The sequence below is a fragment of the Otolemur garnettii genome, unplaced genomic scaffold, assembly GCF_000181295.1.
Source record: "Otolemur garnettii isolate 467f Iridium unplaced genomic scaffold, OtoGar3 scaffold00014, whole genome shotgun sequence".
Classification (NCBI taxonomy): domain Eukaryota; kingdom Metazoa; phylum Chordata; class Mammalia; order Primates; family Galagidae; genus Otolemur; species Otolemur garnettii.
Window position 1 is genome coordinate 30,918,271 of NW_003852409.1, and position 21,298 is coordinate 30,939,568.

Consider the following 21,298-nt stretch of genomic DNA (forward strand, 5'->3'; position numbering starts at 1 on the left):
AAAAAAAAAAGAAAAAACATAGAATAGGCCAGCCATGGTGGCTCACACCTGTTGTCCCAGAGCTGTTGGAAGCCGAGGTGGGTGGATCGCCTGAGCTCAGAGGTTCCAGACCAGCATGAGACCAGCATGAGCCGGAGTGAGCCGGAGTGAGCCAGAGTGAGACTCTGTCCCTACCAAAAAAAAAAAAAAAAAAATGCCAGGCACTGTGGTCGGCTCTGTAATCCCAGCTCCTTGGGAGGCAAAGGGCAAGAGAATTGCTAAAGGAAGAAAGAAAAAATAATTTAAAAAACCCTTCAAACTAAGATGAGTTTGAAAGCAAAATTAAAAAAAGAAAAATAGGGTAGCACCTGTGGCTCAAGGAGTAGGGCCCTGGCCCCATATACCAGAGGTGGTGGGTTCAAACCCGGCCCCTGGCCAAAAACTGAAGAAAACAAAAACAAGTAAAAAATTAAAATAAAACCATAGAACAGTTTGCTGAAATTCAGAAATGCAAAATTGTAACTATGGTAAAATTTTGAAAACAACCTAGACATCCATCAAGAGGGGACTGATAATATGTAAAGTATCACACAGACTATAGCTACTAAAAGAACAAGGCTAATTTGTTTCCATTTACATGTCCCTCCATAGTGTACTGAGAAAAAAAATGCAGGCTTCAGAAAAGGATGTATGGTAGTGGGGGGGAATAATATATTTGAATGCTAAAATTCCAAAGGCATATACACCAAATTGCTAACCATTATTTTAAAAGATGGCAGGGCACATAGGAATCTTTTTGTTTCTACTTCACAAATTTTAGTCATGTTCAAATCATTTATATGAGTCTATATGATTTTTGTAAGCAGAAAAATTGATCAACAAAAGCTTTTTTATTTTTTTTAGAGACAGTCTTAGCCTGTCACCCTCAGTAGAGGGCTGTGGCTTCACAGCTCATAGCAACCTCCAGCTCTTGGGCTTAGGCGATTCTCTTGCCTCAGCCTCCTGAGTAGTTGGGACTACAGGTGCCTGCCACAATGCCTGGCTATTTTTTGGTTGCAGTTTGGCCAGGGCTGGGTTTGAACCCACCACCCTCGGTATATGGGGCTGGCGCCCTACTCACTGAGCCACAGGCACTGCCCAGTCAACAAAAACTTTAACAAGTAAAGCTTTGGGCCTGGCACAGTGCCTCAGATCTGTAATCTCAGCACTTTGGGAGGGAGAAGGATTGCTTGAGACCAAGAGTTCGAGACCAGCCTGGGCAACATATTGAGATACCCACTTCCCACAAATAAATAAATAAAAGGAAAGCTTTGGTCCAAAAGGAGGAAAATAATACCTTTGGGTTTTGATTTGTTTAATATACTGTAATTTTTTTTTTTGAGACAGAGCCTCAAGCTCTGTTTAGAGTATTGTGGCATCACAGCTCACAGCATTCTCCAACTCCTAGGCTCAAGTAATTCTCTTGCCTCAGCCTCCCAAGTAGCTGGAACTACAGGCGCCCCTTGCAATGCCCAGCTACGTTTTGGTTATAGTTGTCATTGTTGTTTGGCCGGCCCGGGCTGGATTCTAACCCTCCACATCTGGTGTATGTGGCTGACACCTTAACTGCTTGAGCCACAGGCACCGAGCCTATTTTTTTTTTGAGACAGAGCCTCAAGCTGTCACCCTAGGTAGAGTGCCATGGCATCATAGCTAACAGCAACCTCCAACTCCTGGGCTCAAGCGATTCTCTGCCTCCGCCTCCCAAGTAGCTGGGACTACAGGCACCCGCCACAATGCCTGGCTATTTTTTGGTTGCAGCTGTCATTGTTGTTTGGCAGGCCCGAGCTGGATTTGAACCTGCCACCTCAGGTGTATGTGGCTGGCACCTTAGCCACTTGAGCCACAGGCACTGAGCCTATTTTTTGTTTGTTTGTCTTTTTGAGACAAACTCCCACTCTCTTGCCCAGGCTAGAGTGCCGTGATGTCAGCCTAACTCACAGCAACCTCAAACACCTGAGTTCAAGAGATCCTCCTGCCTCAGCCTCCCACTAGGTGGGACTACAGGTTCCCACCACAATACTCAGCTAGTTTTTTTCTATATTTAGTAGAAATGAAGTGTGGCTCTTGCTTAGGCTTGTCTCAAACTCCTTAGCTCAGGCAGTCCACCCGCCTCAGCCTCTCAGAGTGCTAGGATAACAGGCGTGAGTCACCACGCCTGGCCTGTTTTTTCTTTATATGGCAAAACTAACTCATCTTTGTCTATTTTTTCTTCCAGGTTTTCTAAGTTTAGCAAGCCACTTTTGCCAGGGGGTTGATAAGTGTTCAACTCTAATTACTCCTGGCATTAGACTTTCTATCTCTCAATGAAATCTAGAGTTTAATGTCGGGCACACAATGTATTTGCTACTCAATCCTCTCAACAACCCTAAGAGGGATGGCACAATTACTACCCAATTTTACACATAGAAAAACTGAGGCTCAGAGAGGTCTAGTTACCTTTCTGAGGAGAGGTGGCAGACAGGCCTGGCTTTGAACCCAGGGCCACGTGGCTCTAGGGGCTATGTCCCTAGTGGCTAACCAATGAGCTCCAGGCTGACCGCCCCCTCAGCCATGGACTGAGAGAGGAAAGTTCCATTTTAAAAACTGGCTAAAAGTCCTGGAAATGTTCACAAGCAGCCAGAATGGAAAAAGATGCTTAAAGGGAACAGAACTCAAAGGGGCTGAGACCGCCCTGCTGTGTGTGACATGTGGAAAACTTGAGAAATATAACATGCAGGCGGTTAGTAGGAGAACTGGTCATACTCTTTGGCAAATTGCTCCCTCCGTCTCCATCCCTGTCCACCCCCAACCCTTCCAACCCTACCCTGGGAAGGAATACTTGGGACCACCCCAGAGGTGGCTGGTGGCCGTGACTCTGTCCAAATCTCTGCCTAGATTCAGAGACTGCAAGGAGAGTCTGTTCTGCAGCCTCATGGGCAGAGGGGCCCACCGGCACTTCCTAGCTGGTGTTTTTAAGCCTCAGGTCTCAGACTGCCCCTCCCAGGTCCCCTAAGTTTGGCCATACCAGCCACCCTTGGTACAGCCACCGGATGGGTGTGGGGTGTGGGCATTTCTTGTGTCTGCCTCTCCTAGGCTGGCATCCAGGGCGCTGCTTTCTCCCCCATCCTCTTGCCTCTCCTGAAGCCACCCCCTTCAATCTCCTTGGCTTTCATCTTGCCCCCAGAACCATTCCTTGTGACTCAGGCACAATGATCTCTAGCTTTCTTCCCACACTGGGGGACCCACCTGAGGGGCCTAATCAGCCACAGGAAGAGAGACAAAGAGTACTCCTAGCTTTGCCCCCTCTGGGTACCCGGTGGGGAGGGCTGGCCAACCTACAGGTCCCTGCAGGTGGGTTGCCATGTTAGAAGCTCAGTGAGTCTCCCTCCGCAAGGAAGAGCTGTTCATGAACCAAGGGGCCAAGGACCCTGTGCCCATTCACCCTGGCAAGGAGAGCAAAGACATCCATCCTTCATTCATTCCCTCATTCCTTCAACATGCCCTCTTCAAACACTGGCAGTGTGCCTGGCCCTGCCCTGGTCCCTGCCTTTGGGACAGTTACATCCCAGTTGATTTGGGGGTTGGGGAGCCAGAAAGGCCGCTAACTTGGCTCTCAGGCAGGCACTCGGGGCAGGCTGATGACACCATTCACAGTCAGAGGGGGAAGGGTTTGGAGCAACGGGTGCCCGTCAGGGAATGGGGTAGCGGCAGCTTGGCCAGCCAGCTCAGAGCCAGGCAGATGTGTCTGGTGATGATGGTGCCAGGCAGGAGCATGGAAAGGGAGGCAGAACTGGATGGATTCCACCAAGAGGGCCAGGCCCAGCCAGGCCCCGCGGGGTGCTGCTCATGCTGCTGGGCCCCCCTCCGCATGCCCCCCACCCCTCGCATGACTGTGCCTGTGGCTCCTGCCTGTCCTTTGGTGAGATTGCTGGTTTTCCCCTGAGCCCCACCCCGACCCTAGCTCTGACAAGGAGCATTGTCTGTCCCCAGCCTAACTCAGGAGGCCAACTGGCACCTTGGGCCCTGCCTTCCCCAAACCCCCATTCCTCCTGGATAGGAATCTGGATGGATGCTGTTCCCAGCCTGATTCCCATCTGGTTGTTCCTCCAAGCCTTTTAGAAAGGCAATGGATAGCCCTGAGGGTCAGTGAAAGCCTTGGAAATGACAAGGCCTGGCCGAACAGGTCCGCTCCCAAGATGGCTGCTGTGGAGATGGCGCCTCAAGGCAGGCTGGCCTCGCCACATTTCTCCCACCGGCAGCTCCCCTTTCCCCTGAAGTTTCCCAGGTAGGCCAGCGAGGAGGGTCTGGAGTTGCCATTTGGAACCCACACTTAGGGGAAAGGGGAGGCCGAGGCTTGGTGCCGTCAGCTTCCTGTGACCCCAGGCTCTTCCCCGCACCGTGGGTATTCTGTGTGCGCCTCCCTCCCACCTCCCACCCCCCGCCCTGGCTCCCTGGGCTCTGGTGGGCTTGGGTGCTGCTGCCCATGCCCCCGCGTACCTGGCTCTCTGCCCTCCGCCCTTCCCCAGCTCCAGCAGTACCCGCGGCTGCGGGAGGAGATGGAGCGCATCGTGACTACCCACATCCGGGAGCGCGAGGGGCGCACCAAGGAGCAGGTGAGCCTCAGCCCCGCTACCTTCCCACCCTTCACTCCTGCCCTGGGGGCTCGTCTTCCTATTTCGTCTGCTCTGTCTCATTCTTCTCTCATACTGACTCTGCTTCTCTCTCTTTTTTATCGTGGTAAAATACACATGACTTAAAATGTAAAATACATTTCAGCCATGTTGGGTACATTCACACTGTTGCACAACCATCATCACCATCACCTCCATCCATCCACAGAACTCTTTTTGCCAAACTGAAACTCTTTCCCCACAGGACAATGATTCCCTGTTCCCTGCCTCCCCATCCCCTGACACCCACCCTTCTACTTTCTGTCTCTGTGAATTGGACTTTTTCTAGGTATCTCATGTAAATGGAATCATTTGTCACTTAGCATAATGTCTTCAAGGTTCATCTGTGTTGAGCATGTGTCAGAATCTCTTTCTTTTTTAAGACTTGAGTAATACTCCATTGTATGCATAAGCCACATTTTGCTTATTCATTTGGGTTATTTCCATTTGGGAGCTATTGTAAACAATGCAGTTATGAAGCTAGGTGTACAAATATCTGTTCATGTCCCTGCTTTCAATTTTTGGGGGTGTATACCTAGAAGTGGAAGTGCTGGCTCGGCGCCTGTGGCTCAAGTGGCTAAGGCGCCAGCCACATACACCTAAGGTGGCAGGTTCGAATCCCCAGCCCGGGCCTGCCAAACAATGATGGCTGCAACCAAAAAAAAATGGCCAGGCGCTGTGGCGGGCACCTGTAGTCCCAGCTACTTGGGAGGCTGAGGCAGGAGACTCGCTTGAGCACAGGAGTTGGAGGCTGCTGTGAGCGTGAAGCCATGGCACTCTACCCAGGGGGATAGCTTGAGGCTCCGTCTCAAAAAAAAAAAAAAAAAAAAGAAGTGGAAGTGCTGGGCCATGTGGTGATTCTATGCTTAATTTTTTGAGCCATACTATTTTCTTTTTTTTTTTTTTTTGAGACGGAGCCTCAAGCTATCCCCCTGGGTAGCGTGCCATGGCATCACAGCTCACAGCAACCTCCAACTCCTGGGCTCAAGCGAGTCTCCTGCCTCAGCCTCCCAAGTAGCTGGGACTACAGGCGCCCGCCACAACGCCGGCCATTTTTTGGTTGCAGCCGTCATTGTTGTTTGGTGGGCCCGGGCTGGGGATTCGAACCCGCCACCTTAGGTGTATGTGGATGGCGCCTTAGCCGCTTGAGCCATAGGCGCCGAGCCGCTTCTCTGGCTTTCTTAACTTTCTGATAGTCTGTCCTTCTGCTCATCTCTCTTTGGCCTCTGTTGATTTGCTATTTCTCTAGGTCACCCTCATAGCCACATCCCCTTGTGTCATTCATTCAATCACAGTCACTGCATGCTGCCTCTGAGCCTTGAGAAGCAGAGATGCACTGTGACACTCATGAAGCTCAAAGATAAGTCCTCTTTCCTCTGCCATCCCCTCTATCTATACCCACCTGTGGCTCCCATTTCCCAGTCCCTGTTCTGACATATTCCTTCTCCCCAGTGATGCTATCTCTATTCATTTACATTTTGGGGAATGTCATAGTTTTCAATACTTACCAATTGCTTTTTAATTGCAAACATTCATCAGTATAGAAGTGATTACATTGCAAGGAAGGAAGTATCCCTCCATTCACTCTTCATCACTCCTGAAAATAAGCACTATGTTTCTGAGACAGAGTCTCAATAAGCACTATTTTAAATATTAAAATAACAATTTGGTGTGTCACCTTCCAGGCATTTTCCTAGGCATGCACACACATACACACACACACACACACTCACACTCACACTCCAGATACCATCTTTATCTTAAAGAACCATAATCTTGCTGTGTCGTGCCTTTTTTCTCTAAAGATAACAGTGGTGGGGAACATCTGTTGAGTACCTATTACCTGTCAGACATATCTCCTTATATGTCTTCACCAGTCACTGTGAAGCAGAAATGCTTTGTCTGTGGAATTTGAGGCTCTCTGGGGACAGGGCCCAGGCTCACGGGAAGCAGTGGGTTGGGTATGGACCTAGCAATCTGCCCCATCTATAAAGTCATTCTCCTAATGGCTTAATTATGAATCCCTTCACACTTAATAATTTGCAAGGAGGGGTCTTACCATGGCAGAAATAGAAATTGTCCTTCGTCTTTTGATGAGTTACAGAGTATTTTCTTGTTTATAGGATATAATAATCTATTTCACCCTCTGATGGCTAATGGCTTGTTCCCAGTTTTTCTCTTTTACAAACCATACTACATTAACCCTCAGGTACATATATCTTTGCTTACTTGATGAGTTTATCTGTGAAATACAATTCTAGAAGTGATTATGTGCATTTTGATGTCGTTAAATATTGCCAAGTTGCCCTCCAAGAAGGTGATACTAATTTACACTTCCATTGCCTATATAGGAGATCCTCTCTCCATGTAGTTGTGTCAAACTTGTCATTATCAGTGTTTATTATTAATTTTATAGGTACAAAGAGGGTCTCATTGTTTTAACTTACATGGCTTTATTAACGAGGGTGAGCATTTTTCACATGTCCATATTGGTGCATGCATTTCTTCTTGGATTACCCATTCACGTTCTTTGACTATTTTGATGTGTTTCTCTCGTCTTTCACTTACTGGTTGTAGGGACTCTACTTAGTACAGATACTCACCTTCTGTTGTGGCACAAGGATTTTTCTCCCAGCTTGTCTTGTATATTTAAACTTTGTACTATCTTTTTTTGGAGGGGGGACAAAGTCTCACTCAGTCACCTTGGGATTGAGTGCTGTGGCATCATAGCTCACAGCAACCTCAAACTCTTGGGTTCAAGCGAGTCTCTTGCCTCAGCCTCCCAAGTAGTTGGGACTACAGGCACCTGCCACAATGCCCGGCTATTTTTAGAGATGGGGTTTCCACTCTTGTTCAGGCTGTTCTCGAACTCTTGAGCTCAAGCAATCCACCCACCTTGGCCTCCCAGAGTCCCAGGATTACAGGTGTGAGCCACCATGCCTGGCCCTTTGTGCTATCTTTTGTACTTGCCCACTGACCTCTGTATCCTTACAGGTCATGCTTCTTATCGATATTGAGCTGGCTTATATGAACACTAACCATGAGGACTTCATAGGCTTTGCCAAGTGAGTGCTCCCTGGGCAGAGAAGGAAGGTGACACCTCCTCTGTGTGTGTGGGAGGTGTGTGTGTGTGTATGTGTGTGTGTATATCCCAGGCCTCCTAGGTTAACCCTCTGGGTCCTGTGCCCACTTAATAATGGCAATGGTCAGTGGAACTGGGCCTCTGAAGAAAAGTTCTGAGATTCTGAGACTCCTCCCTCTCTCCCATTAGTGCTCAGCAGAGGAGCAACCAGATGAACAAGAAGAAGGCTTCAGGGAACCAGGTGAGTGGACCTTAGTACCCCAGCCCGAGGGATGGAGGGCGTCGGAAGGATGTCAAACTCTGAGAGCACCCTCCCCTGAGGGGAAGGGTCCCACGGGAGCCAGCTGCCAGCCACAAGCCTCCCACTCTGCCTCAGTAACCCTCTCTCCTCTCTCCCCGATGCTTCTCGTGGTTGCTATGGTTACCTCTTTGCAGGATGAGATTCTGGTGAGTACCAGGACTGGGGCTCTTGCCTTGTGTAGTGAGGGGGAGGAAGGGGCCTTTGGTAGTGGGGATCTGCCGGGGGGCAAGAGGGAGCCATTTGGCTCAAGCTGCTGGAACACACCTGATACCCCCACCTGCCTTCAGGCCAGAGGCAGGCTTGGACCCATCCACTTGTCCATCAGTGCATATGAGCCAGCCACCGACTTCAGACAGAGCAGACAAGGTGGGGCTGTGTGGGTGGAGAGGCCTGGCACAGGCCCAGCACCAAGTAGGTGCTTCTTAAACATCCATTGGATGCACGCATGTGAGAGGGGCGTGTTTGTTGAAGAAGCTGATACCCATCACCACCAGAGAGCTGAGTAAAAAGATGAATGAGGCTCAGTGCCTATGGCTCAAGTGGCTAAGGTGCCAGCCACATACACTGAGCTGGCGGGTTCGAATTCAGTCCAGGCCTACCAAACAACAATGATGGCTGCAACCAAAAAATAGCTGGGCGTTGTGGCAGGCGCCTGTAGTCCCAGCTACTTGGGAGACAGAGGCAGGAGATTCGCTTGAGCCCAGGAGTTGGAGGTTGCTGTGAGCTGTGATGCCACAGCACTCTACCCAGGGGGACAGCTTGAGGCTCTGTCTCCTCAAAAAAAAAAAAAAAAAAAAAAAAAGATGAATGAAAGGTTAAGAAACAAATCACTCCTCACCAGGCTGCCTGCTGTCTGTCCTTTAGATATCTATGGAACCGCCCTTGGTCAGAAGCCCTCCCTCACCCCAGTTGTACCCATGAGCCCGAAGGGCCTCAGCTTTCCTTTCCCTAGGTTCCAGAGGCCCTAGTTTCTTTTTAAGACTCTACAGCAGTGATTCTCAACCTTTTTTGTCTCATAGCACACTTGAACCTATAGTTCAACTTTTTTTTTTTTGAGACAGAGCCTCAAGCTGTCCCCCTGGGTAGAGTGCCATGGCATCACAGCTCACAGCAACCTCCAATTCCTGGGCTCAAGCGATTCTCTTGCCTCCGCCTCCCAATAGCTGGTACTATAGGCGCCCACCACAATGCCTGGCTATTTTTTGGTTGCAGCCATCATTGTTGTTTGGCGGGCCCAGGCTGGATTTGAACCCACCACCTTAGGTGTATGTGGCTGGCACCTTAGCCACTTGAGCCCCTGGCACCAAGCCTATAGTTCAACTTTTGCAGCACACTTAAATTATGTTGTTCAAAAAAGAAAAAAGAAGTGGGCCGGGCATGCCTGTAATCCTAGCACTCTGGGAGGCTGAGGCAGGTAGATTGCCTGAGCTCAGGAGTTCGAGACCAACCTGAGCCAGAGCAAGACCCCGTCCCTAAAAATAGCTGGGCCTTGTGGTGGGCACCTGTAATCCCAGCTACTCGGGAGGCTGAGACTGGAGAATCACTTGAGCCCAGGAGTCTGAGGTTGCTGTGAGCTATGATGCCATGGCACTCTACCAGGGGCAACAAAATGAGACTCTGTGTCAAAAAATAATAATTTAATTAAGGACCTTTAAAATTTTCTGTGGCATACTTAAGATCCTCTTGGTGTGCCATGGCACACCGATTGAAATCACTGCTCTAGGTGTTGGTCTAATGTCTGTTTCCCTCTAGGTCCCTATGGGGAAGCCTGAGTCTGTTGTGTTTATCATTAGATCCTCAGGCCCAAGCCCAGTGCCTGGTGCACAGTAGGTGCTCAATAGAATGGAGGGAGGAAGGAAGGAATGTAATACCACAGTGTGGCTCAGCCAACACTCACTGGTGCCTAAGCTCTGATGGCCCTGGTCAGGACTCAAACTTTGGCCTGCTGACCTTTGTCAGCTAAGGTCCCTGAGAGTCCCAGGCAGGGTGGGGGTTTGGGAGCAAGAGGTCCCTGGTACAGGGTTCCAGAGGGGCTGGGGGTGGCCAAGGGGAGGACAAGGCTGCTAGTCAGGGCAGGGATTAGGTGGCAAGATCTGCTGGTCAGATTCTGGGACCCAGAGTGGATTCAATTCCAAAGATGGTGACAAAACACTAGGGATCCTCACTTGACAGGATGGGGTAGGAGAGGGACAGCCCTATTACCTGGCAAAGGCAGCCATGGTCTCCCCTCAGCTCAGCTGTAGCTTGGTTTCTCAGCAAGGTTCTTGGGGAAGCCAGAGTGGGGTAAGGCAGGATCTAAAAGCCAGCCTGGTACCAGCAGGCTTTGCTGCCAGTCCCAGGCCTCCTTGGGTCTTCTGTAGATGCTCAAAGAAGCCAGGGAGGTGAGGACTAGGGAAGAGAGCAGAAACAGCTCCACCATCCTCTCAGTCAGATTCACCACCAGGGCTCAACTAGTGACTATGCTTTTGAAGCAGAAGCCATAGGCTGTGTTCTGTGGCCATGGCTCAGGATAGTCCTGGGACAGCTGCTTCCTGCCATGGAAAGGGACTTTTGCTTATTAGTCAGCTTTCTCCAGGAGGAAGGGGCCTGGCCATTCATAGATCAGCTCTCTCTCCTGTCTCAGGGCCTGAGGCCAAAGATGCTTAGAACCATATTAGTGCAGTGTTCATTTATCCAAGCCACAATTATTTATTGATCACTTACTGTCTTCCAAACACTCTGCAAGGAGCTGGAACATACTGGTAACTAAGAGGGTATTTAGCAGAGGGGGCTGCATGAACAGAGATTCTCTCCCCCACCCCACATACACATGTATACACAGAGAGAAATTAATTTAAAATCATAATCATTCTGACAGAAGACAAATTAGCAGAGTGTTAAAGATTATTATGGGATCTTGGTTTATATTGGAGGCCAGGGAGAACCTGCCTAAGAATGGGAATTCTGGCTTTCTCTTTTTTCTCTCCTCCTTGAGGCTGCTCTGCAGCCTCCCTCCCCCACCAGTAAAGACCTTTCTTACCAAAAAAAAAAAGAATGGGAATTCTGAGCTGATGCTCAAAGGATAAGTAGGCATTTGCAAGGTATAAAGGAAGGAGAAGCCTTTCTAAGCAGAGGCAACAGCAGCATGAGAAAAGTTCCTGAGGTCAGAAACAAGTTTTAGATTAGATTTTAAGCTTAAAAGACATTTAAAGTTGTTTCCTGCAATCAGCCACATAAACTTTTTCTCGCACACTTTTGGCAATCTCTTACCAAGGCCATCAGTCTCTTACTTGGACAGCTCTGTCAGAAGGCTCTTTACCCTAAGCTGAACTCTGCCTTCCTCTGTCCTCTTGTGGGTCACATCAGGGCAGGTCTGGCCCCCACCATGTCTGACCTGCCAGGCCTCCAAGTTTTGGAGGAGCAGTGGGCTTTTGAATGCCTCTCTTTGCCTATTCAATCCCTCCCCCACCACCGGAAGCTTGGCCCCTGCCCACTGACCCCCTGTCCCTCCCCCTCTAGGTCATCCGGAAGGGTTGGCTGACCATCAACAATATTGGCATCATGAAGGGGGGCTCCAAGGAGTACTGGTTTGTGCTGACTGCTGAGAATCTGTCCTGGTACAAGGATGATGAGGTGAGCAGAGGCCACTGGTTGCCATGGGGCTGGTGATCAGAGTTATCATGGGCTTGGAATAGACCAGACCACAAAAAGGGGGCTTTAAAAAAAGCCCCATCAAAGCCCCATGGGTGGAGGTGAGATGCAAGGATAAGAGGCAAGCAATCCTGGGGCCTAGGGTTGGGGCAGGGAGGTACCTTCTTGCCCAGGTTGGAAGGAAGAGGTGGCTTGGCACAACTGGGAAGCTTGGGGCTGAATGCCCTGGAGAGGGTGGGCAGGGGTGCTGGGTGCCCCTCCTTGACCCTGCGGCCCAGCGGCCTTCCTGTTTTCCTGCTTCAGGGCGTGCCGCCTCCTCCGTGGCCCCCACAGGCCCATGACACATACAAGTCCAGCTGCCAGACACCCGGTTAACCCCTGCGCCCCAGTCCTCTAGACCCCTGTGGTCCAAGGGAAATACCCAGAGTGCCTCTAGGCCTGGAGATAAGCAGTGATGGGGCCCTGCAGAGCCACTGCTCGAAACCCCTCCCTGCCCACTAGGACACACAGAAGCCTCCTGCCACCTCCCTCCCCTTTTGCTGGTCTCCTTTAAGAATGAGTCTATTTGGCTTCCACATCTGGATTCCAGAGGTGACCAGAGAGAGTGGGGAGGGCTGGGGGTGGGCTTGTGGTAATGAACTCCAGCTGGCTAAGGAGTGGGGGAAAGGACCCACTTCTTCCTGAGGGGTCTGTTGGAGGCTAGGGCACTCTCCACGGGGGAGTTGGGCTCTGGATGGGGGCCTGTGATTTTGGTCTCCAAGCCCTTTCCTAGGTCCCTGTCTCCTTCAAATCTGCCCTGGGCAGGGGCCCCACCTCCCCACCTTGGGCAGGGCCCTCTGTCGTCACTGGCAGGGGCGCCAAGCCATCTGGACCTCATTACCCCAATGCTGGCCTCTCCCTGAGCATGGGGGCCTCTGGAAGGGATGGAGTGTGAGGTAGCATGGGGTTCAGGGGGTTGCTTCCTGCTCTGTCACCCTGGCAGGCTCCCTCGATGCCCCCATGTGTCTGACACCTCTATGTTGAGACTCTTTACATAGGGTTGGAAGGGGCGGGGGTGGGTGACTTGGAGCTGAGGACCCAAGACTGGCTACACTGGGGAAAGAGGGGAGTGTAACTCAGAGAGGTCCCCTGTCTGAATCGAGTCATGTGGATCTTTTTTGTGATTTTGTGTACATGTGAGTTTAGCTATGCGTGAAAACCAGCTCTGAGTAATATATGTGGGGTATGGGCAGTGGGTGCTCTAAGGTGGGGTATGTATGTGTGTAAGTGTGTGTGGCTTGTGGATCTTATATGTGGGGGGTGTATGAGCATCTAGGTCTGGATGTGTTTGGAATAGGCAGGTCCGTATTTGCATTTGGGGACAGAATGTGTGTGTTGGAGGTGTGCTTGGGTATAAGCGGGTGTGTGTGTGTGTGCATGTGAGATAGTGTAGCATATGCGTGTGGATTGGGGATGTAAGGGTGGGGGAGGAGTGTTCCACTGCAGAGCCGTGTGTGCCTCTGTGTGCCTGTGTATGCATGTGCATGTGATGTGCGTGTGTGTTTGGGGCATGGATGTGAGAGATTTAAGGTTTAGGGGGTGCTCATGTGTGTGTGTGGGAGCTGGGGTGTGTGTCAAGGTGTGTGTATGTTGAGTGTGAGTGGATTTTTGCACTAGGACTGCTGGGTACATGGAGGTGGTCCAGGCTTGGGGAGAGTGCTCTTTCTCCCTCCTCCACCCAGCCACCAGCCCTTAGGTTTTGGGGGGTGACGGAAGCACTCTGGGAACACAAGCAGCTGCCCACATCCCCAGTCCCAGGTGACCCCCCATCTTAGTCTTTCTCTGACACCCTCCCCTCATCACCACTACCCCCCACCACTTGCACAGCAGGGTGGTACACCATCCCTCTCTGCTTCCCCCCAGCCTGCCTTGTGCCCCCCAAGCTTCCTGCCCCAGCTCCAGGCTCCTGTTCCGGGATGGTGGGCAGGGGTCGATCGGGTTCTCCGGTTCTCCAGCGGCGGCACTGAGGGTCTAGCCCAGCCCAGCCTAACCAATGTGCAGACTACTGTACAATCTGGGAGTCCTGAACAGATAGTCTAAACACTGGGTAGACGGAGTGGAGGTGTCCTCTGATCCATCCATGCGGCAGTGTCTGTCCATCCGGTGGGAAATTCAGCCCCATCCCCTGGAGAGCCAAGGACCCCACAGCCCCAGCGTCCCCCAGCCCCAGCCCAGCCAGCCCGTGGTCCCCTCTGTGCTCCTAACTCCCCTTCTGCCTCCTTTGACGTGGCAGGGGTGAGCGGGAGCTGGGGCCGGGAAGGAGGGGCCTGGGGAGGGGGCTGGCCAGCAGGAAGGGGGGAAGAGGCCGCTCCTACCTAGTGTCCAACCCCAAAGCACAGGGCGGTGGCGGTGGCGGCAGGGCCTCCCTTGAACGGTTCCAGATGTTCCCTGGCCGAATGTGCAACTTCCTTCTCTCCTCCCCCAGCCGCCCTCTGGGGCTCCCGGCCACCCGCCTGGCATAAAGGGGGCTTTATGTGGCTGCATGGGCCAGGCGAGTGGGGGAGATGGAGAGGGGTGGGCAGGATGACGTGAGGACCAGGGAGCAAGGCCCCCTTAAACCCAGCCCCCTACCTGAGATCCCCAGCCCGGGCTCATGCCTCAGCCCTCTGAGTCCCTAAGACCCACTCAGACCCCGGCTCTTGCATAAATTCTGTGATGTTGGGTGAGCAAGTGTGCCAGCTGGCAGAAACCCCTCCTACTCCTGGAGTCCCATCCTAGGATACCTCCTCTCCAGATCTTTGAACCCCTCCCTGGGACATAGCAGCCTACAGACACATGTCAGCCCACACCACGCATACTCACATTTGCACATGTGCCTAGCACCCCCCCACGCCTGTGCACGGGGACACATAACTCCTCACAGACAGCTCCAGGTAAACTGGACATGGACTGTACAACTCACTGCACAAACTGTATGCAGGTGAGGATGTGACCCACAGTGCAAGCCCACAGGCATGTCTGTGCAAACTTGTAGGCATCACAGTTGCCACACATCTACAAAGTATGCATACATCCCCCTCGATATGCAGACATGCTCTCACTGACACACAGCTTGCACATCTCCCCAGACACATGTGTGCACACACATCACAGGCACATGAACATACAAACATAATGGTGATAGGATATGTCCTCGGGGCAGGTGAGCGTGTGTTGTCAGAGACACACAAACACACGTTGCACACACAGACACACCATCTCCAGACTTGTGCTGCATGCCTGATTGCTAACACGTGGGTGGCCCTTTGAAGCTGCCGAGGCTGATGGCCCCCTCTTTCTGATCTCTGCAGTCAGGAAATGAAGTCAGAGATGGCCAGGCTGGGGGCTAGAGGGGCCCAAGTGTGCAGTCCCTGCCTGGGGCTAGCCTGGCTTGTATCCAGGAATTGCTCTGGGAGGGATTGAGTGAGCCACACTAAGCCTCACCACCCTTCACCAGCACCCTTGGGCTCTGGCACATATGCATCAGTGCCATGTGGCAGGACTGGCTTGAATGCTACTGGGGGCCAGTGGTACCCTGAACACCTAGGGCTCTGTAGCCGGGTTTTTATGAGGGAGCACCCATGTAGTGACAGGGGGCTGATGCCCAGGAGCCCTGGACCTCTCTGGGTTTCTCCAGCCCCAGGCTCACATCAGTATGGAGCACTGTGAGGGAGTGAGGTGAGGCAGAGAACAGTGTCAACCTCACTCATCTTTTCTACCTCCACCCACAGGAGAAAGAGAAGAAATACATGCTGTCTGTGGACAACCTCAAGCTGCGGGACGTGGAGAAGGGCTTCATGTCGAGCAAGCACATCTTTGCCCTCTTTAACACGGAGCAGAGGTGCCTGCTGAAGCCCCAGGCCCCACTGAGTAGAAACTGGGTACACAGATCCAGGGAAGAGAGGGACCTGCCCTACGCCTACAGCAAGGCATCATTTGACAGATATTTACTGAGTTCTTATTCTGTGCTGGACATCATGTCAAGATCTTCCTTCCCTCCCTCTAAACTTCTTCCCTGCCCACCTGCTTGCCTGCCTTCCTTCCCTCCCACAGTCACTTGTTTAGTGCCTGTTCTGCAAGGGACAATCTGTCAGGCACTGGGGACAAAGCAGAGCCCCAGTCAGACCTGGTCCTCTTCTGTTGCTCAGTGTCCTATGGAGCCAGTCACCTCTCAAAGCTGACTCTAGTGGGCTGTCTCCTACTCAGAGATAAGGGCCCAATATAGCTGTCATGGGGAGAGACCTCAGAGAGTAAGGGAGGTGGCTGATACGAGTCTGGGACCTAAACCCAGAATTATACTGTCTTATGGATGGATGTCCCTTTTAATGAGGGTTCAGTCCCTTTTTTTCACTGAACCCTCACAATGCCCCCAAAAGGCAGGAATTATCATTAACCCATTTTCCAAATAAGGAAACTAAGGTTGAGTGAGAGGAAGGGTCTTGCCCAGGGTCACACAGCTGGGAAATGAAAAAGTCAGGACTGGATCCCAGGCATGATGACACCAAAGTAAAGTCCATGCATGGCCCTGGTCCCCAAAGAGGGTGGGGCTTTGCCCCATCTCCCCTCATTGCTTCTCCCATCTTGCAGGAATGTCTACAAGGATTATCGGCAGCTGGAGCTAGCCTGCGAGACACAGGAGGAGGTGGACAGCTGGAAAGCCTCCTTCCTGAGGGCTGGCGTGTACCCAGAGCGTGTTGGGGTGAGTGGCAGGGCAAAGAGAGAATGAGAGGGAGCCCCAGGGCATTATCCTTGGTGATGCCAAGTCACACCATATTTCTGAGTCCTTATTTACCTCAAAAATTGCAAGAATCCTCCCTGCTACCTGCCCTGGAGTGGGATCACAGTGAAGCCCTTCCAGTCCTCCCATCCTTCCCCAAGCAGTTTTAAGTGTCCTTCTCTGCCACAGATGACATTTCCTCCATCCCCTTCCTATAATGGTGTTTCTTGTGACACCTTCTCTTTTCATTCACTTTGTGATGTCAGAGTTGCCTTAGAGTTGGGGTGCAATGTCTCAGGTTCACTCAATCCTTCCCCTTTTCCTCTCTGTGTGTCTGCTTCGGCTGTGCTCCCTGGTGGTGGCGGCGGTGGCGACACTGGTGTGGTGGCCTCTGTGGCTCTGGTGTGGCCCTCCCAGGACAAGGAGAAAGTGAGTGTGCCCCTCTCTTGCCTCCTGCTAGGCACCCCTAACACCAGCTCTGGCCAGGTCTTCAAGCAAGGGACCCTAGAAGTCCTTTTGAAATTTCTGGATTGGGGAACTCAGACAAATTCTGAGTCTGAGGCAATGAAGTTAGAGCTAAGACAAGGCTAAATGAGAGGAGCCTAGGGTCCTGAGAGGCCTGGGGATGAGCAGAGAACTCAGAACCTAGTCCAGAGCTTGTGGGGAGCTGGGTGTCTCTGTGTGCCAGCCACTTGCTTCTCTCTGTGCCTTAGCAGTGTTCCAAGTATCCTTGAGATCCTGAGGGTGCCTGGAGCCTGGTGCATGGCCTGGCCAGCCTAATGCCCTTCTGTTCCTGATGGCAGGCCAGCGAGACTGAGGAGAATGGCTCAGACAACTTCATGCACTCCATGGACCCACAGTTGGAGCGACAGGTGGAGACCATCCGAAACCTGGTAGACTCATACATGGCCATTGTTAACAAGACAGTGCGGGACCTCATGCCCAAGACCATCATGCATCTCATGATCAACAATGTATGTGAACCACCACATGAGGGCGGGGTGCGCCTGTGGGATCAGGGAGGCAGGAAGCCAGGTTGGCCTGGGGGAGATGCTGGCCAGCCCCACGAGACTAGGTCCAGAGAGGGAGGCAAATTCCCAGCCCCAGAGCTGTCTAATAGAAATGCAACGTAGGCTTAGTCTATAATTTTATATTTTCCAGTAGCCATGTTAAAAGAAGAAACTAGGGGTGGCGCCTGTGGCTCAGTGGGTGGGGTGCCAGCCCCATATACCAAGTGTGGGGGGTTTGAACCTGGCCCGGCGAACTGCAACAACAACAACAAAAAAAGAGCTGGGCATTGTGGCAGGTGCCTGTAGTCCCAGCTACTCAGGATGCCGAAGTAAGAGAATCGCCTAAGTCCTGGAGCTGGAGGTTGCTGTGAGTTGTGTGAGGCCATGGCACTCTACCGAGGGCAATAAAGTGAGACTCTGTCTCTACTAAAAAAAAAAAAAAAAGAAGAAGAAACTAAAACAATTTTAATAATTATATTTTAAATCCAACATATCCCAAATACTATCTTTTCAATATATAACCAGTCTAAAAATTATTTAACCCAATATATCTGAAATATTATCTTTTCAACATTTAACAATATTAACAAGATATTATACATACTTTTTATCCTAAATTTTCCAAATGCAATTCAGACATTAAATTTTCATTAGAATTTCTTCATCTGAATTTAAATTTCACTTACAGTTGAAAAGTAGATTCATATACCCAAATTATTCCAGATGTGCCAAATTGTTTTCCAAGAGGGGCCAGAGATCTATATCTTTTGAGAACTCCAGACCATGCTTTGGAATACCTTTACAGCACCAACACAACCTGTGGTTTAGTGAAAAAGCATGGCTCCAGGGAAGTAGAAGTAGATATGAATCCTGGCTTTGCCACAAATTCTCTGTGTGACTTTGAGCAAATGAAGTACTCTTCATTTGCTTATATGAGTTTCCGTATATGTAATATATAGATAATATTAAAGTTGAAGATTACGTGCATAAAAAATGTGTAGAAACACAGTGCCTGACACCTAGTGGGTGCTCAACATATATTTAAATAATTAATAAATGATACTCAGGTCTAGGCTTTCTAAAAGCCTCAGCATCTCTCTATGAACATCCCAGAGCCTGGGCAGGGCCAAGTAACACCTGGGGAAGGACATTTGCCAATCCCTGCACGTAGAGACTCATATATCACCTGGTCCAGGCACACGTTCACAGCTGTTACTTTATTTCTCAAGGACTCAGACCATTTTAAACTGTTATCTTATTTTGGTTCATGGGTGCATGCAAAGCCTTAGAAAGGGTATAATTACCCCAGTCTACAGATGAGGAAACCAACGCTCAAAATGCTGAGTAGACAGACGTCCTGGTGGCATGACGGGTCCTGAGTCTCCTCTAGGGTCATCTTAGGTGACTTTTCCTCTCTAGATCTCAGTGTCCCCAACTGAGAAAAGGGTAGTGTGTGTGTGGAGGGGCGGGAGATCTCCAAGTTTAGGTGGTTACGGAGCCATGTCTGAAACTCCAAATCTCATGCTCCCTTCCCGCGCACGGTCCCAGCAGGGCCTAGCGGGGCGGAGAGGGTATCACAGGCCCCAAGTCCCAGCCCCTTTTCTTCTTCACCCGCCCTCAGACCAAGGATTTCATCTTCTCTGAGCTGCTGGCCAACCTGTACTCGTGCGGGGACCAGAACACACTGATGGAAGAGTCAGCTGAGCAGGCACAGCGGCGCGACGAGATGCTGCGCATGTACCACGCTCTGAAGGAGGCGCTCGGCATCATCGGCGACATCAACACGACCACCGTCAGCACGCCCATGCCCCCGCCTGTGGACGACTCCTGGCTGCAGGTGCAGAGCGTACCGGCCGGACGCAGGTACCAGGGCCGGTCCCCACGGCCCCAAAGCCCCCCAGCCCGGGGCCCGCGGGAGGAGTGCCGGGACCGGGCAGTGGCGCGCCCGTGTCACCCGGGCGGCTCCCACCTGGAGCGAGGGGCGGGGTTTAGAGAGGAAGGGGAGGGGCTTTTGCGGGGCGGGGCTTGCCGTGGAGCGCTGGCTGCGGGGCGGGGTGAAGCTGTAAGGTTGGCGCCGCTGGGGGCGGGGCTTAATACCGGCGACTACAACCTAGGGGCGCGGCGAGGAGGGGCTTGCCTGCATGGGCGTGGCCGGCACAGGGCTGGGGGTGGGGCCTCGGGCTGGGGCGGAGCCGCTCATCTTTCTCCTTTGCTTGTGCCCGGTTCCTTGTCGCCCGCAGGTCGCCCACGTCCAGCCCCACGCCGCAGCGCCGAGCCCCCGCCGTGCCCCCAGCCCGGCCCGGGTCGCGGGGCCCTGCTCCTGGGCCTCCGCCTGCTGGGTCCGCCCTGGGGGGGGCGCCCCCCGTGCCCTCCAGGCCGGGGGCTTCCCCTGACCCCTTCGGCCCTCCCCCCCAGGTGCCCTCGCGCCCTAACCGCGCCCCGCCCGGGGTCCCCAGGTGAGTAGGGGCCGAATGCGGCGGGAGAGGCCGCCAGGCGGGCGTGGCTGAGAGAGGGTGGGGCCGGATGCTAGAGCACCGGACTTGGCCCCCAGAACCGGCCCTCTCCATCCCAGGCACTCTGACCATGGGTGCCAGTGTCACAGACATGTGGCCGAGGGCTGGTGGAGCCTGCTCCCCAGGGAGCGCTGAGTCCCGGAGGTGGTCTTTTCTGGGGACAGGGTCTGTGGGGCTTCTTAGGCCCACCTGCCCCCTTCTCTCCAGCACTTGCATGGCGCTTTTTAAAAACTCTTAGCCTCCACACACTGCATTCCTCCTCTCTGCTTTTCGGTCTCCTCCATTCTCCATTCTGTCTTCAATGCCTTTCCCAACCCCTGGGGAGCCTACCTGGGGTCTGAGAGTCTGCAGCCAGATTCCCCCTGGATGTGTGGATTTCATTCAGTTACACTCAGGACTACCCTGATGTAACTACCCCCACTTCCCAGTCCAGACTCTTGAGCTGTCCCAGGGAGTATCCAGACACTGGCCTGCAGGAAGAGGCCAGGCTGAAACTGTGTGACCAATAAGATGTGTGATGTGTGTGTGGGCGTGCACACGGGTGTGAAAGTGTAAGAATGGCACCCAGGCACGGGATAGGACAGAGAGTAGCTGGGGGAAAGTTCTGAGAACCATGGGTAATCTGATGACTTTTTTCCTTCCCCCTGTCCCTGGCCCTACCTGGGCTGGATCACCATTATGGGGATTGGAGCCAGGGCAGGAGCAAGTGAAGGCTGCCCCCATTCCCAGAGATTCCCAGGGAAAAGGCTTCTATTTCATTCTTTGGCTTTATCCTTTTGATCCACGACCTTCTTTCAAGGAAGCTTACTCTGTTATCTAACTCATTTTGTCCTGTTTCCACTGGCCATGGATCTCTGAGGAAGAACACATCAGAACAAGAACATCTGTTTGTTTCCAGATGGCTGGAGGGTAGGGCTGTGGGTCTAGCCTCCATAAACCAAAACTAACCAGGCATGGGGCTTGCTCTATGGTGATCTGATGACCAAAGCAGCTGAGTAAAGGCAGGCAGCATGGTATTGGGCAAGAGCGCTGGACTGAGAGTCTAAAGATGCTGGTTCACTCAGGGCACTTAGGCAAGTTATTTTTCCTCCTAGGGTTTCACTTTCCCTTCTCCCAAATAACATTCTGTCTTTCTCCCAGGTTGGTGTGGGAATCAAGGGAGACAGTGGCTATAGGGATGTTGTGTTAACTGCAGATGTGGCTAGAGAAGCACTCTGCTAACTGCTAATGTGATTTAGACTCTTAAGGATATTATTCAACATGTCCAAGTCTATGGTGAGGTATAGAACCATAAGACCTGGTACATGCTCTAACTTCAGTCTTGCTAACACATGGGAAACATTTTTTTTTTTTTTTT

The 21,298-nt window shown here is 51.9% G+C and overlaps 1 protein-coding gene across 13 annotated transcripts in view; it reads left to right on the forward strand.

Annotated features, from left to right (window-relative positions):
- Positions 1–21,298, forward strand: part of DNM1 (dynamin 1) — a 51,201-nt gene that overhangs the window by 26,524 nt on the left and 3,379 nt on the right. For 5 of the 13 annotated variants that reach the window (XM_003785345.3, XM_003785347.3, XM_003785348.3 and 2 more), the window contains exons 11-21: positions 4,527–4,613; positions 7,665–7,735; positions 7,942–7,993; positions 8,188–8,199; positions 11,552–11,665; positions 15,433–15,542; positions 16,289–16,400; positions 16,836–16,847; positions 17,222–17,392; positions 19,050–19,291; positions 19,669–19,884. In XM_003785345.3, coding sequence (XP_003785393.1) covers positions 4,527–4,613; positions 7,665–7,735; positions 7,942–7,993; positions 8,188–8,199; positions 11,552–11,665; positions 15,433–15,542; positions 16,289–16,400; positions 16,836–16,847; positions 17,222–17,392; positions 19,050–19,291; positions 19,669–19,884 — 1,199 coding nt within the window. Of the gene's footprint in view, positions 1–4,526; positions 4,614–7,664; positions 7,736–7,941; positions 7,994–8,187; positions 8,200–11,551; positions 11,666–15,432; positions 15,543–16,288; positions 16,401–16,835; positions 16,848–17,074; positions 17,090–17,221; positions 17,393–19,049; positions 19,292–19,668; positions 19,885–21,298 lie in introns of all 13 variants that reach the window. The other 8 variants (XM_012802407.2, XM_012802408.2, XM_012802406.2 and 5 more) reach the window with 5 other exon arrangements.